Source organism: Neofelis nebulosa, chromosome 8 (assembly GCF_028018385.1).
Source record: "Neofelis nebulosa isolate mNeoNeb1 chromosome 8, mNeoNeb1.pri, whole genome shotgun sequence".
Classification (NCBI taxonomy): Eukaryota; Metazoa; Chordata; class Mammalia; order Carnivora; family Felidae; genus Neofelis; species Neofelis nebulosa.
Genome location: NC_080789.1, coordinates 73,494,472 through 73,509,181, shown reverse-complemented (window position 1 = coordinate 73,509,181; position 14,710 = coordinate 73,494,472). Strand labels below are relative to the sequence as shown.

Genomic DNA, 14,710 nt, shown 5'->3' with positions numbered 1-14,710 from the left:
AATGGGAAGCCTAGTCCTCTTCCTCACAATCCATACCTTTACTTTCCACTGGAGTCTCATCTCATAACTTGACAGTTCCTAGGAGTTCATGCGTTGGTAAAGCACTCTTAGTTCTGGAAGCCACAATTATAGATGCAAAATGAACATGATCAACTAGCAAATACAATGTGGAACAGATGCTGGGTTATACACTGATGTGAGCTATAACGAAGCAAGTGGATAGATACTATCAGTGGGAGCATTTTTGTAAACTCATGATAGTAAGTAGTTGATATTGCACAGTGTTGTGAATAAACACTGGGTTAAATCAAAGGGCAAAGGCCCTAGGTCTCCTGGCATTGGAAAGTTCAACATCTAATGATTTCTTCACTAATAAATAAGGGATAATATCTGACATATTTACTTCAGAAACACTGTGAAAATCATGTAAAGGGATGTATAATTCCAGACACCTGGCATTCATATGCCATCAGCATATGAACAGTGCCTAATAAATAGTGTGTGTGTTCAGTAAATGAATACATGACTTGTATGTGGAGCAGCATATAACTTTAAATATGTATATAATATATACATAAAAATACACAAATAATTGGTAAAACACATATAATTATACCTCATTTATTTGTATACCTGTCACAGACATTTTTATTTCACAGACTCTCAGTTTTATGTTTATAAAATTGAACCAATTTAAATACAGCTTATGCTTATGGTTCTTCAGCCCTTCAACTTAATCTTCTTGAATTAGGGGAAGAAATGTTACCTACCAATTAGGTATAGACACAAATACAAAATTATGTCACTTTGCCAGAACCAGGTCTGTTTTAATCTACCGGTCACATTCATTCATTCAGTATTCCTTTATTGAAAACCTGCAATGTGAGAGACATCGTGCTAGGAGTTTCAGGAGGTCAAAGGTCAAGTGACCGCTTTGTCCCAGCTTGCCTGGGACTTATGTTACTGCTCCCTCCACATGTTTTATAGTCTAACCAGAGGTGTAAAGCATGTATATAAAAATGATGTAGAATAGAAATGATGTGTATCTTGAGATGGGTATGGTTAAAATCCACTGAGCTTTCGGAAGTTGAAGAGATCACTACTTCAACTTCGTGAGGCCAGAGAGGAGAGGACATTTAAACTGGATCAGAAAGTGTCACCAGATTGATTTATGGAGTCTCTGAAGAATACACAACCTGAGGTACAATCTGTAGCAAAGGTAAGAAGATGGGGACCTGTACATAGCAGTTCGGCTTTCCTGGAGCTTAAAAAGAGAAGTGTGCACCCAAGTGACTATTTGGCCCAGGACTGAGGGGTTCTGGGATATGGAATTTTGAGTGGTAAATCCAGAAAAATCCTGGGCAAGCCAGGATGAGTTGCTCATCCTATTGTGCGCTCAAGTATAGTGCTAATGATGGATTCTCAAGGGGTATTAGTAAGTGAACATATTTAGCTGTCACCTATTTTTAAAAAGTCAGTACTTCGATAAAGTTTTATTTTAGTTTATTTATTTATCTAAATCATAATAAAGTGATTTTTCAACCAGAAATAATCACTTGCCTTATTTTTGGCTAGATCCAGTTTTTTAGAAGTCTCTCTCTTCGCTACTTTGAAATGCTGCTCCCCATGTCCTCAGTCATCAGGGTCACGTAAAGGCATATTGATGTAGTTTTAGCTTCCTCTGCAAGAGAGGTAGCTCAGCAAATTAGCTGTTGAATTCAGCCACAGGGTTTGTAATTGGAGAACTGAGTTCAGATCTCCTTACTCAGTTTGACCTTGGGTAAGTCGCTGTCTCTCTGAGCCTCAGGTTCTTCATCTTTGTGATTGCATATGAGATATTAAACCTTAGAAAATGTTAGGCGGCTAAGTGTCTACTCAAAAGTGCCCAAGCATTCCCTAAAATGAATGCAGGGTTTTTGTCACCCAAAATGATGCGCATACCTAAAAATACAGTTTAGTAATGCCTTTTTAAAAATGTCATTAAAGGCTCTTTTAATCTGTAGACTTTCTCTCCATCCTGTCTCCCCTCCCTCTGCCTCTCCCTCTCAAAAATTGGAATATGTACCCATGTCAAGTTGCTCACACTATGAATTTGGCTGATTGCATCTCCGTGGTATAGTTTAATATACTTCTCTATTCTCTGCATTCCCTGTAATTTACTCACGTTTGGAAAGGCTCTTTCAAGAGCGGTGTCATTTTCTTCTATCAGGTTGTGTGTGTGTGTGTGTGTGTGTGTGTGTGTGATGTTAGTAGCCATTAATTCTCAGTATCCAGTTTAAGGATTTCTGGCATGGGTGTGTTCTATCATTCCTTCTTCATTTATTCACTGGAATAATTCTGTAAGAGAAGCTCTCATCTACTCTTTAATTACTCAGTGTTACCATCTATATAGGAAAAGCAAGAAAAATGCTAGATTCCTTCCTTACATTTACCTCTGATTTAGCCTTCTTATATGCCCGTCTAGATCCTGAGGAACATGTGTCCAATTTTGTATGCCACCACACATTGGGGGAATAAATTAACACAAATTAAAGGCAATAATAAGAAGTATATTTTGAAATATATACGCAACAAATGTTTTTTTTTTTCAACGTTTTTTATTTATTTTTGGGACAGAGAGAGACAGAGCATGAACGGGGGAGGGGCAGAGAGAGAGGGAGACACAGAATCGGAAACAGGCTCCAGGCTCCGAGCCATCAGCCCAGAGCCTGACGCGGGGCTCGAACTCACGGACCGCGAGATCGTGACCTGGCTGAAGTCGGACGCTTAACCGACTGCGCCACCCAGGCGCCCCGCGCAACAAATGTTTTTGATGCATTTTTTTGCACAGATACTTGGAAAGGTGATCGTCTATTCTCTGCGTATTTTTAAGCTATAACATCCCATATTATTACCACCCAAGAAGATAGTATTTAATCCATTTGTATTTTTAAAACATTGTTCAGATTAACTCATTTGCCCCTATGTACTTCTGACTTTATATTCTAACACAAAATTTTGCGGTGCAGTCATTGGAAAACCTAAAGCCTCACGTGCTAATGAAATTCAGGGAACTTTGGAATTATGAATTCCCTTTTTCTCAATTCTGTGGAATGATCCCATTAATAGCAGAAGATGGAATCCTTCCAGAGTCTATGGGCCACGGGCAGCATGTGACAAATGATTAAAGAAGCTACCTCTGCTTCCTGAAATAGAAACAATAGAACAGGGGCACCAGTAACGAATAAAGCAAATGGCCAGGAGAAATTGCTGAATGAATAACTTCAGTTTGAAATGACTGACTTCACTGGAATGCTCATTCTTTACTTTCTGGTGACTGAGAAAATATTTTTTAGACTTATAATTGTTTCTCTTTTCTTTGAAAGTGAACTACAAAGTATTGTGAGAAGAAAGCTGCAACAAGCAACGGTGGCTTTAATAATTAGGTTTCCTACTTAGCTTTCAAAACCTGTCTCATGAAGAAGTTTTATAAGTAGAAAAAGCAAACACTTTCACTGATGAATAGGTGAACCATCCTTGCCTTACTGCATTCTAATTCCTTTTAAAGCACAGAATTTAAGCATCTGAATATCATTTAACTCTTTCACAGTTGAGCAATACAGAATCCTCCAAAGAAATAGGCAGTGCTCACTTTAAGGATGTGAACTGCAGGGGAAGAACACTTCCTTGGAAGTAGTGATAGAGGCTCAGAGAAAAGTAGCATTTTTTAAAGCATCAAATATATATATTTTACCGCTGCACCTAAGGAAGATGGCTTCTGCTTGTTGACCCCCAGTGATGCCCGTAACGGTCCTTTGAGATACCTCCTTGAAAACATTCTTTCTGTAACGGGATCAACATAATTAATATCTGCTACAAGTGGTTTCTAATTTTCAGGAAGTCCTGGTGAACTTTGTTCGTATGCAGTGTTCCCAATTATGACACCACGTTCATGTAGGTCTCTCAGCTTGGCTTCCATCCAGGCTGTTAGGTGAAATTAGGCCCAGAAAATCGGATTATTACCTCCCAAGGGAAAGGACTGATAAGCAGCAGATGATTGCTCATCTCCTTGCTACTTGCTGGTGTTGAGGTGTTACTAGTTGCAAAGCCAATTTGTTAACAATTAGTACTCATTAGAATCATTTCCTGTTATCGATTCTAAACATTTGACAAAGCGCTTTTAGGAAATTGGACCCCAAAAAGTAGCTACACATAAGTGACGAGCAATTAAAAATCTTCAGGATCCAATGTAATTCCAAACCAGAGTCATCAGTTTCCAAGTAATTATTTTTGCTTTGGAACCCACCTGCTATCCTGTCCAGTTTAAAGATGTGCTGGAGCAAGGACATACTTCTTAATTAGCAGAGGTTGTGGGTAAGTCAGAATAGGAACAAAAGGAATTTTCTTTTATTATCCGCTTTAGCTGTTTCTAGTATATCTTTAAGGGACAAAAATTGCCAGCTTGCAATACAATCTATGTATTTGTGAGAGTGTGAAATTAAATGCATTACTTCTATTATCTAAACATCCAAGCTTAGTTTTTAAAAGTCTGTGTTCACCTTTGTACATTATGAACTCTAAATATAGAATCATAAATGGAGTCATTGTGCATTACATGACAATTTAAATATTGCCAGTGTCAGCTTTCTGAAATATTATATATGACTTTAATAAAATTAGCATAAATACCATATGCATTTGAATTTTTTTTCTTAGAAAAGGCATTGTATTCATCTGATTTTTAAATATAGACTCACATGCTTTATAGTGCTACAAATTCATATTCAATAGATATGCCTTTATTACCTAATTAAAATATTTATTATCTGTACAAGTATTATCTCTTAATACTTGCTTAAATGTTCTTTACTTAGACTAAGAAAATATGCCATATTTCCTCTGTGGTAGGTAATGGTCTTTACACTTTTTTTTTTTTTTTTTGGTAGGATCAGAATTAAAACTGAATGTTAGCCCCCATCTTCTGTTCCTTTGCCACATCACTCCCTAAATTTTCCTTTGCTTCTGTGTTTATTTTGTAAATGTAAATAATTGCTCCTCTTCATCCTCCCCTAGACTTACTAAGTGCTGAAATATTTCTCCTCATTGTTGCAAAACGTAGAGATGTGAACTAAGTGTATTTCTGTTTCTGAATTTCTTATTCCCATATTAAAACCTTACATCAACAGAGAAATTAAGTGTATGTTCTTTTTTGAAATGCCCTATGCTCATCCCTGTATCCTTAATAAACAGAGATGGTATTGACACAAGTGAATTTTGTTTAACCACACTACATTTGCTTCTTAATTAGTGAATATTCATCTGTCATCAGCAGCAGCTATGACACCCCTCCCTGCTAACATGTTCTGTCATAAATAATCAATGAGGCACTATTAATATTCATGAGCTGGAATCTGTGTAGTCATGTGCACTGATGCAGAGACAGGGGGAGTGTTGCCATGAACTGACTGGAAACTCTGTGTGTGTATCCGCGAGTGCGAGATACTTAGGGAAAGCGAAGAGCATGCTGCTGCGCACCACCCTGGCTTGTGCTTCCTGCTAACAGCGGTTTGTCTGTGTTTCTGGGCTGAAGTGACTGATGAAAAACAGTAGTCAAGTCTGGAGGGTGATTCCCTTTCAGTTCACTTGCCTTTCAGTTCTGGGGAAATTAGAAGATTTGCTCTCTGTCTCTGCTTCTTAGAATGGGCTGCAATTTGTGCACTTTTCAGAAAAGAGAGGAACACTACAAACTGCTGTATGAAGTTTCCCAGGTGAGTGCAGGGTCTGAGACCAGCAACTAAACAAGCCAGGCTTTGTGTTTGTCTGAAAGATGGTAAATGAATTGTGGCTAGCTTTATTTTTTCCTTTCAGTAGATTTCAGGATTGAGGGCAGACTTGCTCGCTGGGGGCTTTTTATTTTGGTTTTGGGTAGCAGTTTTCAGCTTCCTTGCCACTCCCCCTTCAGATGACTTCCTGTGGGATTCTTTTTAACATTTTTTTTTTTGTGTCTACTGCCAAGATGTCAGTCAAGTAAAAGGAGTAACACTGAGATCCAAGATGTCAGTCAAGTATAAGGAGTAACACTGTAATATTTTGAGACTCCTCTTTCATTTTGAAATAGTGTTGACATTTGAAAATCAAATGTATCATTGGTACATTAATATTGGGATTTAATAGGTCTATGATCTCAGTTATTTTGAATAGACAGGAAAAGTTTCTTGCAAAATCTTGTTAGCCAGAGGAATTATTTGGTAATTAGGAATTTTTGCTTTGGTTTAAGAGGAAGATCTGGTGTTATATGAGAAAAAAAAAAAAAAAAAAAAAAAAAAAAAATATATATATATATATATATATATATATATATATATATATATATACGCGCCTTGGCTTAAAAAAGAGATAAAGGGATTTTCTTATCACCTGTTCTTAGATCCTTTTTGTGTGTTTTTGTATGTTTTGTACTAGAAATTAATTTCGAGAGCTTATTACAGTATCTGTTTGTGGTCTTAGGGAAAGTGTGTAAATTCAATTGTCCTTTAGTGTATACCTGAGGGCTTTTCAGAATAAAATAAAAACTACATCCCTAGCCTTCATAGTTTTCACAGAATTCCATTAATTCACCATTTTATCTAAACAGGTTTCCCTGCGGTGTCTGCTCAAGTCCAAATTTGTTGTTTGGCAAAATAAAGTTTATTCCTTCCTTCTCCCGGCTTGTCCCAGATGTGACACAACACTACTTTTGTTTTTAGACAGTATTGCTGATGAAAGACAACGTTTGGGATGTTGGTGGTCTGTGGGCACAGCAGTAGCCCAGTGCCCACTGCCTACTCGTTCCCTCAGATTTCCCCCTGACGTGATTCATTTCACAGTGGGCTAATTACAAAGTGGATTTGCTACACATGAAACAGCCTGCTCAGTTGCAATGTTAATGCACATTTTCATGGTAATGTGATCAGAGGCTCATTAGCCAGTTTCCAAAATGATCCTCTGCATTAATTAAATATAAAAATGACTCCTTTATCACCATAGAGAGGAAAAAGAAGATTAACATTGTTAATTACACTAGGGGCAATACCTTTTGCTTAATTTTTTTTTTTTTTTACTACAAACTTGCAAGGATGGGCTAAAATAATGTTCATTTCCTAGATAAGCTCTCATCCACTTTGCCTCATGAAAACAGTCTCTAGGTGGAACACTTTCCTTTAGTTTGGTTTGTTGGAGTTTGAGTTCTAGTGTTGATTTTCTTTGGGTGGTGGGAGAGCAGGGGAGTGGATTAATCAATCTGTTTTTTTCTCTGAATTACTAAATTGATATAAAAGTATAATATGGAGGAAGTGGTAGGTGTCATCCTCCCTGATTATAGCTAGGTTAAGCTGTTTGCATTCTGCTAAGAAATCAAGCAGGATTGCTGCATCCAGAAAGGGACTACTGTGTTTGTTGAGGAGCAAGAGTCTTTGTTGTGGATTTTTAAAATGCTTGTCTGTGAGTTTTGTCTTTAAGTGCTTCCTCAATCTTGAGAAAAATGGATAAGCCATACTCTTTAATGCCTCCACCTATACTTCGCTATATATTTATTTTATTTCTCTACCCGAGTTGTAGTACTTACGATCTTTAATAAAGGAGGTGAAAAATGAAGTATTAGCTTCCATTTAACTGGCTTTTATTAGATAAGTTAAAACCCCAGCTTAAAGGTCTTGCATGCGTTTTCCAAGGGGAGCCCTCCTACAGTTTGTCCCCAGCTTTGCGTTCTATTTTATTGAGTTAATGGAATAGATAAGATATCAAAGGAAACCAGTGATAGGCTCATATAATACACTGGAGCCCGTGTGGTGCTGCAAACTAGTTTCTATTTTTATTTGGAGGAGAGGCAGCTCAGAGCACACATCAAAGTGAGCGTGTTCTTAACCAGGTGTTCAGGGGGGCACATAGCTGCCCGCATAAGAGAGGGTACTATTTACAAGAGTGACTTGAGATTGGAAGCCAGAGTATTTCTTACTGGTATATTAAAATGAATGAACTCACACAAACATTAACACCGGATTCTCCAAATCATATGTATTTATAGACTTTGTAATTCTCAGATCGCTTACCTTTTTGTTTCTTTTGTTACTATCTCTTAAAAGCTAAGACAAATTAAGGTTACCAGGAGATGTGGAAATTTAAGATTAGTGGTAAATACTAAACACATGGCCATGAGCAAAATATTTATGTCTCTGTAATGGAATCATTATGATATTGGACTTTTCACATTTTCTTTCTGTATTTAGCGATCTGATAAGATGGGCCAGTTTTCAGGTGTATAACTTCAGTAAACAAAAGCAAATGTGCCCACTGAAGAGTCTAGGGAAACAGAATGATGTGCTTAGGTGTGAAATGAGGTCAAGTTTAGATTTCGTTGATATTTTTTGTTCTTATAGAGAAGCTAAGACTTTCAATTGGCAGAAGAGAGGGAGTGTCATTTCAAGAAAATTATTTTCAGCTGGGGCTGGGCCAATCAGGCTCTAGTATGAACACAGATGGGAAGAATCTAGGATTTGGGTAGATCCAGTAATCACACACAGCAATTTCCATGCATCTTTATACATATTAACTTTTATATGTGCCTCGGACATCGTTGTTATCTGCAGTGACTTATTTTTTTTCAAAATAGGTTATTTATTAACCTCTTAAGAATTAATAAATGAGTAATTTGAAAAGTGCCCTTCTAGGGACATGAACCAAATTGCCTCTTCCATATTAATCTGATCAAATAGCCCTCCTGGACCAAGAGAGCTTCAACAGCTTGTCAGTCATTTCTGAGCGAATGACAGATTTATCTCTGAGTGAGATTGTAGGATAATACCTAAATCTATTGACTTCTTAGTTTGATTTTTCATACATAAATCCAATGTAACTTTTTGAGTGATTAAATAATAGAAATTATCAATGGGGTGTTAATTGGCATTGAATAACATGTTCAAAATGTGGGCAAATATTTAAAAGCTCATACTGTTAACATGGAACTGTTTATAGGATTTCGTTAAGATCTTTTAATGTGATATGCGAGATTCTTCTCTTACTCACTTGCCAAATTAGAGAAAATAAATTGCCTTCAATCTCCGGAAAACCACAAGTAGATACTGTTGCATGACACAGAGTTGATTTATTCATTTGACTGTTTTGGCGCAGCTCAAAGGTCTCCCCCACAGCCTGCATCCATGAATTAGCAACATGTGCTGAAACATAAGCTGCATTGAAAGTAACAACAATATTGACAGCCAGTGATAGTGACCGTTTACTACTAAGTACCGAGCTAAACACTTTTTTCCTAAGCAGTGTTTTACTTAATCTTCACAAAAACCCAATAAGGAGTTTTAGGATTGCTTCTCATAATTTTAAAATATGTTAAAGTGTCCTTTACCCTATATTGAGTTTCTTAAATCTCATTTACTCTAATTACTGTCCTGTATCCCTCAGAAATGTATTTTGTCACATGTTATGTAAACACAACTCATAATGTCTTCACCTGTTTGCCCAGACTTCATCCCATCCCCACATTCCTTACCACCAGGGAAGGACTCACTGCCATTGCTATCAATAAAACACAAAAACACTGAATTAAAATGGCACTTCTGTTTTCTTCATGCACACAGTGACTCTGGTCATTTTACTTCTGCACATTCCCCAGCGTCAATTCAAGCCTTCCCATAATCACGCTTTCTTTTATTAACTCTCTCTAATATTGTGGTAAGAACTTTCCAACTTAGAATTTGTCAGGAATGCTAGTCGACCCTGATGGCTATTACTGGAATATTTCTAGGAAGCACCAATGACTCCCAGTTCCTATAAAATAAGGTAAAACTTCTCCTATTCCAATATATTCAAGGACCTCTCGAGCCCATCCCAGGTTCTTTCCCATCTTTCTCTCCTTCCCATAATTCAATTTATAAACCCTCCAGACCAGTCTTTTTGCTTTTTTCATTAAATCGTCTTTCCAGCTCAGATCCTTACAACTTAATGCTTTCTCTTCAGCTTCAGCTTCAATGGAACTCTCCCTATCTCCACTCTTTCCTTCCATCACTAGCTGTACAGACCCTGATTCTTTGACTCAAATACTTTGAGTCAAGAGTTTTTTGCAATTCGTTTTTTTTTTTATTATTTTTTTAATGTTTATTTTTTACAGAGAGAGAGACGACATGAGTGGGAAAGGGGCAGAGAGAGAGGGAGACACAGAATCTGAAGCAGGCTCCAGGCTCTGAGCTGTCAGCACAGAGCCCAACACAGGGCTCAAACTCACGGACCGTGAGATCATGACCTGAGCCGAAGTCAGACGCTCAACCGACTGAGCTACCCAGGAGCCCTGCAATTCATTGATTTTTTTTTAAGATGTGTATCCTACCACATTGGAACTCTTGTAACATTTTACTTTTTTAGGGTTCCTTTTTCATGTTCATCCATCTAATACTATAGTCAGTAATTTGTGACTGGACTGTGAGTTCCTTGAAGGCGGCTCACGTGCTCGTCTGTCCTTTGACCTCCACCTGCCAGCAGATGCTCACTGAGGGCTGCCTCCATATCTTGCATATCCACAGCCTCTTTAGAGTAAACCACCCCACCCATAGCTCCTGGTGAAGGACCACATCACTCTGTCCTCCTCTCTATCCCATGCTTCACAGCTAATTAAACCAGGGCCAATCACCTGGTGCGTGAAGTGGAAAGTTCCATGAGGTCGTTTCGGTCTCAAGAGTATGTACAAGACAATGTACTGGTCTCAAAAACAAGCATTAGTAATGGGATGAGGATGCAAAGCGTTGCAGAGAGAGGAGGCTGGAAGCAAGTTGGGGAGCTTGGAGGTCTGTGAGGCTCAGATCTACAAGAGAATTGGAAACGAGTGAAAATAAAGCACGTGGGTCATGGCAAAGCGAAGCATAAAGAATAAATAGGTCCTCAGAGTGGCCTCATTTTTCTAGTTCTAGTACAATCCTATAATAAATCCACATTTAATATATTTGAGTGAGGTGTTTGTTCCTTACAATCAGAAGAACAAATGAGGACACATCACCATAATGTCTTGCTTTTGTCACTGACCCAGCATGTGTCTTCAACTCTAGACAGGCGGTTCAGTTCCATAAACTTCCAGTAAACTCTGATTGCCTGATATGTGCCAAGTTCTGATCTTTGTCATGGAATGCAAAGGCAAATGTGACAGTCCTTGCTTTTGAGAAATGTACACTCTGTAGCAAAGACACAAGAGCAGAGAACTTTTGTATGATGCGATAAGTGAGGCCCTGAGTGAGCAGAGATATCACCAGACTGCTGTAGGAGTGCAAAGGTGCTCAACATGCTGGGGCTTGAGGAGTTGGGGAGGAAAAAGGAACCCAACACCCCAAAAGATGGAAGGGCAAAGAAGGTGATGATATGTGCGAATGGACTTGGAGTAGGAGACCTGCATTCTGTGTTACTCATGTCTAGAGCCAAAGGCAGGCTCCCAGGACAAGACCAAACCATAGGGAGTATCCCGTATCCTGATTTTCTGTGTGTGTGTTTGTCTTTGTTTTTAAAGGAGAGATCCCTCTGATGATAGGTAAGCGTGTGGACCTGGTTGTGGTGTGTGTCTGGGGGCAGCTGAGCTGGAGTTCAGGATGGTGTTCTCCAGCAAGACTCCAAGGGATGCCAAGGTGGGGGGCTGTTGCAGAGGTGGGTTAGTGGTAGAAAGAATGTAAAAGGGAGAGAGGAACTGAGGCCAATGAAGAGGTAAGTTCAGTAAGTTTCTGCCTTGTGAGACTGGGTAGACGTAGCAAAATTTACCAAGAGAGAGAAGGGAGGGCTGTTACATTCGTTTATGGGCTATCTGACAATGTCAGGCAGGCAGTGAATGTGCAGAATGAAAATTTGCCACATGTATATGTGTTGGATAAGATCACTCAGAAATATGTAAACAAACGAGGAGAAAAACTAAAAAGTGAGGACGGTTGTGAGCCAAGGACATCATATTAAGACACAGGAAAGAAGAGAAGGAGAACAAGTGAAATTGTCACAGAGGGAGAAGGAGACAGGTCAGAAAGCTGTGGGAGAAGCCAAGAGGGGAGAGTTTTAAAAAGGAGTGGCTGCTATGCTCACACACACTAGAGTGTGCGAGAACCTCAGTGTCTTTGAATTTGAAAATTCATCGTGAGCTACCCAGGTCCCTCTTCAGGAAGGACTTGTCACCCCAGCTACTGAGAGTGCTGTCAGTGAAGCACACCAGCCGTCAGCCCCTCCAGGGACTGTCTTCGCTGCAGAGGTTCCTCACCCAAGGTTATTACCCTCCCAGGCGGCCCCCATCCCCTTACAGGCTGGTGCAAGTGTATAGCACCTGACCATTTCATCCTAGGCTGGGTTGGTCCCAGAGACAATTCCTGCTCTGGAGCTCCCTGGAGCTGTGGCTGAGTCTGCATCCCGGTTCAGTTCTTCTGAACCCTTCTTCAGTTCAGCCCAGTCCTGCTGCCTGCTTTAGGAAACTCCTTAGCAAACATCTGGCACACTAACTCTATCTCAGAATCGGCTTACTGGAGAACCTAACCTGGACAGACGCCAGTGATGATGATTACAGAGCATTGCAGGACAGAAATATGGACAAAACCCAGTAAGCAGTGGGTTCAAACAAGGGTTGCACTGTACCCTCAAGAAGTTGCTCTGAGATTAGGCAGATGATCGAAAATGGAGTTACCGCTAACATTAGAGCACAGATTTTCTTAGCCTTTTTAGAAATGTATAAAATTACTTAAAATTGTGAATGTTAAAAGTGAAAGTCATCTTTACTTTTCCTTTTAAAAGTATGGTCAATTGATTTCACATATTGAGCCATGTTATTCAGATAGTGGTGATAATATAGTGATTAGGAAATAAAACATGTACAGTGAGCTAGAATCTCCCTTTTCCAAGACTTTTGAAGAAAACCTTAGATTGTTTTTGATATGCAAAAGGCCCAATATAAAAGTAAATATTTTTAATGATTAAAATTAATTTAGGTAGTTTTGATAAGGAAGTGCCTTTCCCTACTTGAAGGATCAGAATATCACATGTTGTATTGAAATATCAACACCTAATTTCTTTATATTCTCACTACTTATTGAACTGATCTAGACCTAGGGAAAGGTCAACCATCTCTAATTGCATCTTTGTATTTAGATGAAATGCTGTAGGAAAACATTTTCACTGATTCTGTATTACATGCAAGGGCACATGTTGCTGAAAACTTAGCTAATAGACATGCTGAAATGTTTAACTCTTCAACGCAATTTGCTGGTTAAGTAGGATAATCAGATGAGCAAATCCTTTAATTTCAATTTTTGTTGAAAATATTTCTAAAATATGTGATCTTGTTTACATAATTACTTAACATATGCACATTTGTTACTCATTTCCAATGATGGTAGACAGTAACAAACGAGCCACATATCTTTAGCAAACAGTGGTTCCTGAACTTTACTAGAGGAACTGTTCCTGAAGATTGATAGTGAAAAATCCTTCTACAACAACCAATCACTGTCCAGTACATTCATTTTGTATAAGTGGATTTTTATATATTGAATTTTTACAAGTCATTTTTAGTAGGTATTCAATTAATCTGATTAAGTTATTAAGAAAAGCCCAAAAAAGCCTGTTTCCGATTCTGTGTCTCCCTCTCTCTCTGCCCCTCCCCCGTTCATGCTCTGTCTCTCTCTGTCCCAAAAATAAATAAAAAACGTTGAAAAAAAAATTAAAAAAAAAAAAAGAAAGCCCAAAAATTAAATCACTAGGTAGTTGAGAAGAGGCTCTGAATTATGGTTCTGTGAAGGATCCCTATCTTGGAAACATTGATGATTCTTGGAGAAAAGGTGAGCAGGATGCCCAGAACAGGATCTGCCTCAAATACCTAGTCTTTCGTAGACACTGTTTCCTCCATCATTCGTTCTAGGGCTTGCGCTATAAGAATTTTAGGTGTTACTCTTAATAAATGTCTTCCAGTGGTTCATGAGGATTTAGGTACCACTGGGTGGTAATTTTGTCTTCAGATTTAGAATCCTAGATAATTCAAGTGCAGCTGTGATTTTCATATTTAAATGCAACATTTTCAGAGTCATCGATGTAACCTGCCCCGTCTCCGTCTCCCTTCCAGCTGTATTCATATCTTCTTTCTTACTTCGATCAATCTCAATGTGGAATAACAGCTTTAAAAGGGTTATTATGAAAAGTTCATTGTTTCCTTCAACAAAAAGCTTGAAAGGTAGCAGCCCCATATTCTCCTGTGTTTCAGCATATAACATCTAATTGCTAATTTGTGCCATTCTGTAACAAGCTGTAAATCTTGCTTTATGGTTGTTTGGGTCCTAGTGAAGCGTTCCCCCCCCAACACACTCTTCTGCTTTATGTAGCTTTTTAGAAATACCATAGAATTTTTTTTTTTGTAAGAAACTTTCTCTCATCTCAGTGGAAATTAGATTTTTCTGAACTAACCTCTCACTTCCAAGCCTCTTAAGCATCTGTTTCAGGTAACTTTATTAAACAAAACAACTCTTTCAAGGGTAGTATGTGAACAAAGAGAATTTCTAAAATACTTAGTGTGGTTTTAAAAATAATAAGTCTACAGATGAAAGACCACTGTTGTAATCAGTGATAGTAATTTTTCCTATAATTGAATCATGGTAGGATTCAGATACTAATATTTTTTTTAAGTAAAGGAAAGTTTGGGAAAGAATATCTCTCATTGAATAACCACAAATAATTACTCTGT

General features: G+C 38.3%; 1 protein-coding gene across 2 annotated transcripts in view; it reads left to right on the top strand.

Annotated features, from left to right (window-relative positions):
- The window catches only part of PDZRN4 (PDZ domain containing ring finger 4), a 367,049-nt gene that overhangs the window by 219,810 nt on the left and 132,529 nt on the right, over positions 1-14,710 (top strand). The window contains exon 1 of one of the 2 annotated variants that reach the window (XM_058743097.1): positions 5,514-5,747. The exons of the other annotated variant lie outside the window; for it this stretch is intronic. Coding sequence (XP_058599080.1) covers positions 5,679-5,747 — 69 coding nt within the window. The 5' untranslated portion in view covers positions 5,514-5,678. Of the gene's footprint in view, positions 1-5,513; positions 5,748-14,710 lie in introns of those variants that run through there. 2 annotated transcript variants of the gene reach the window in all.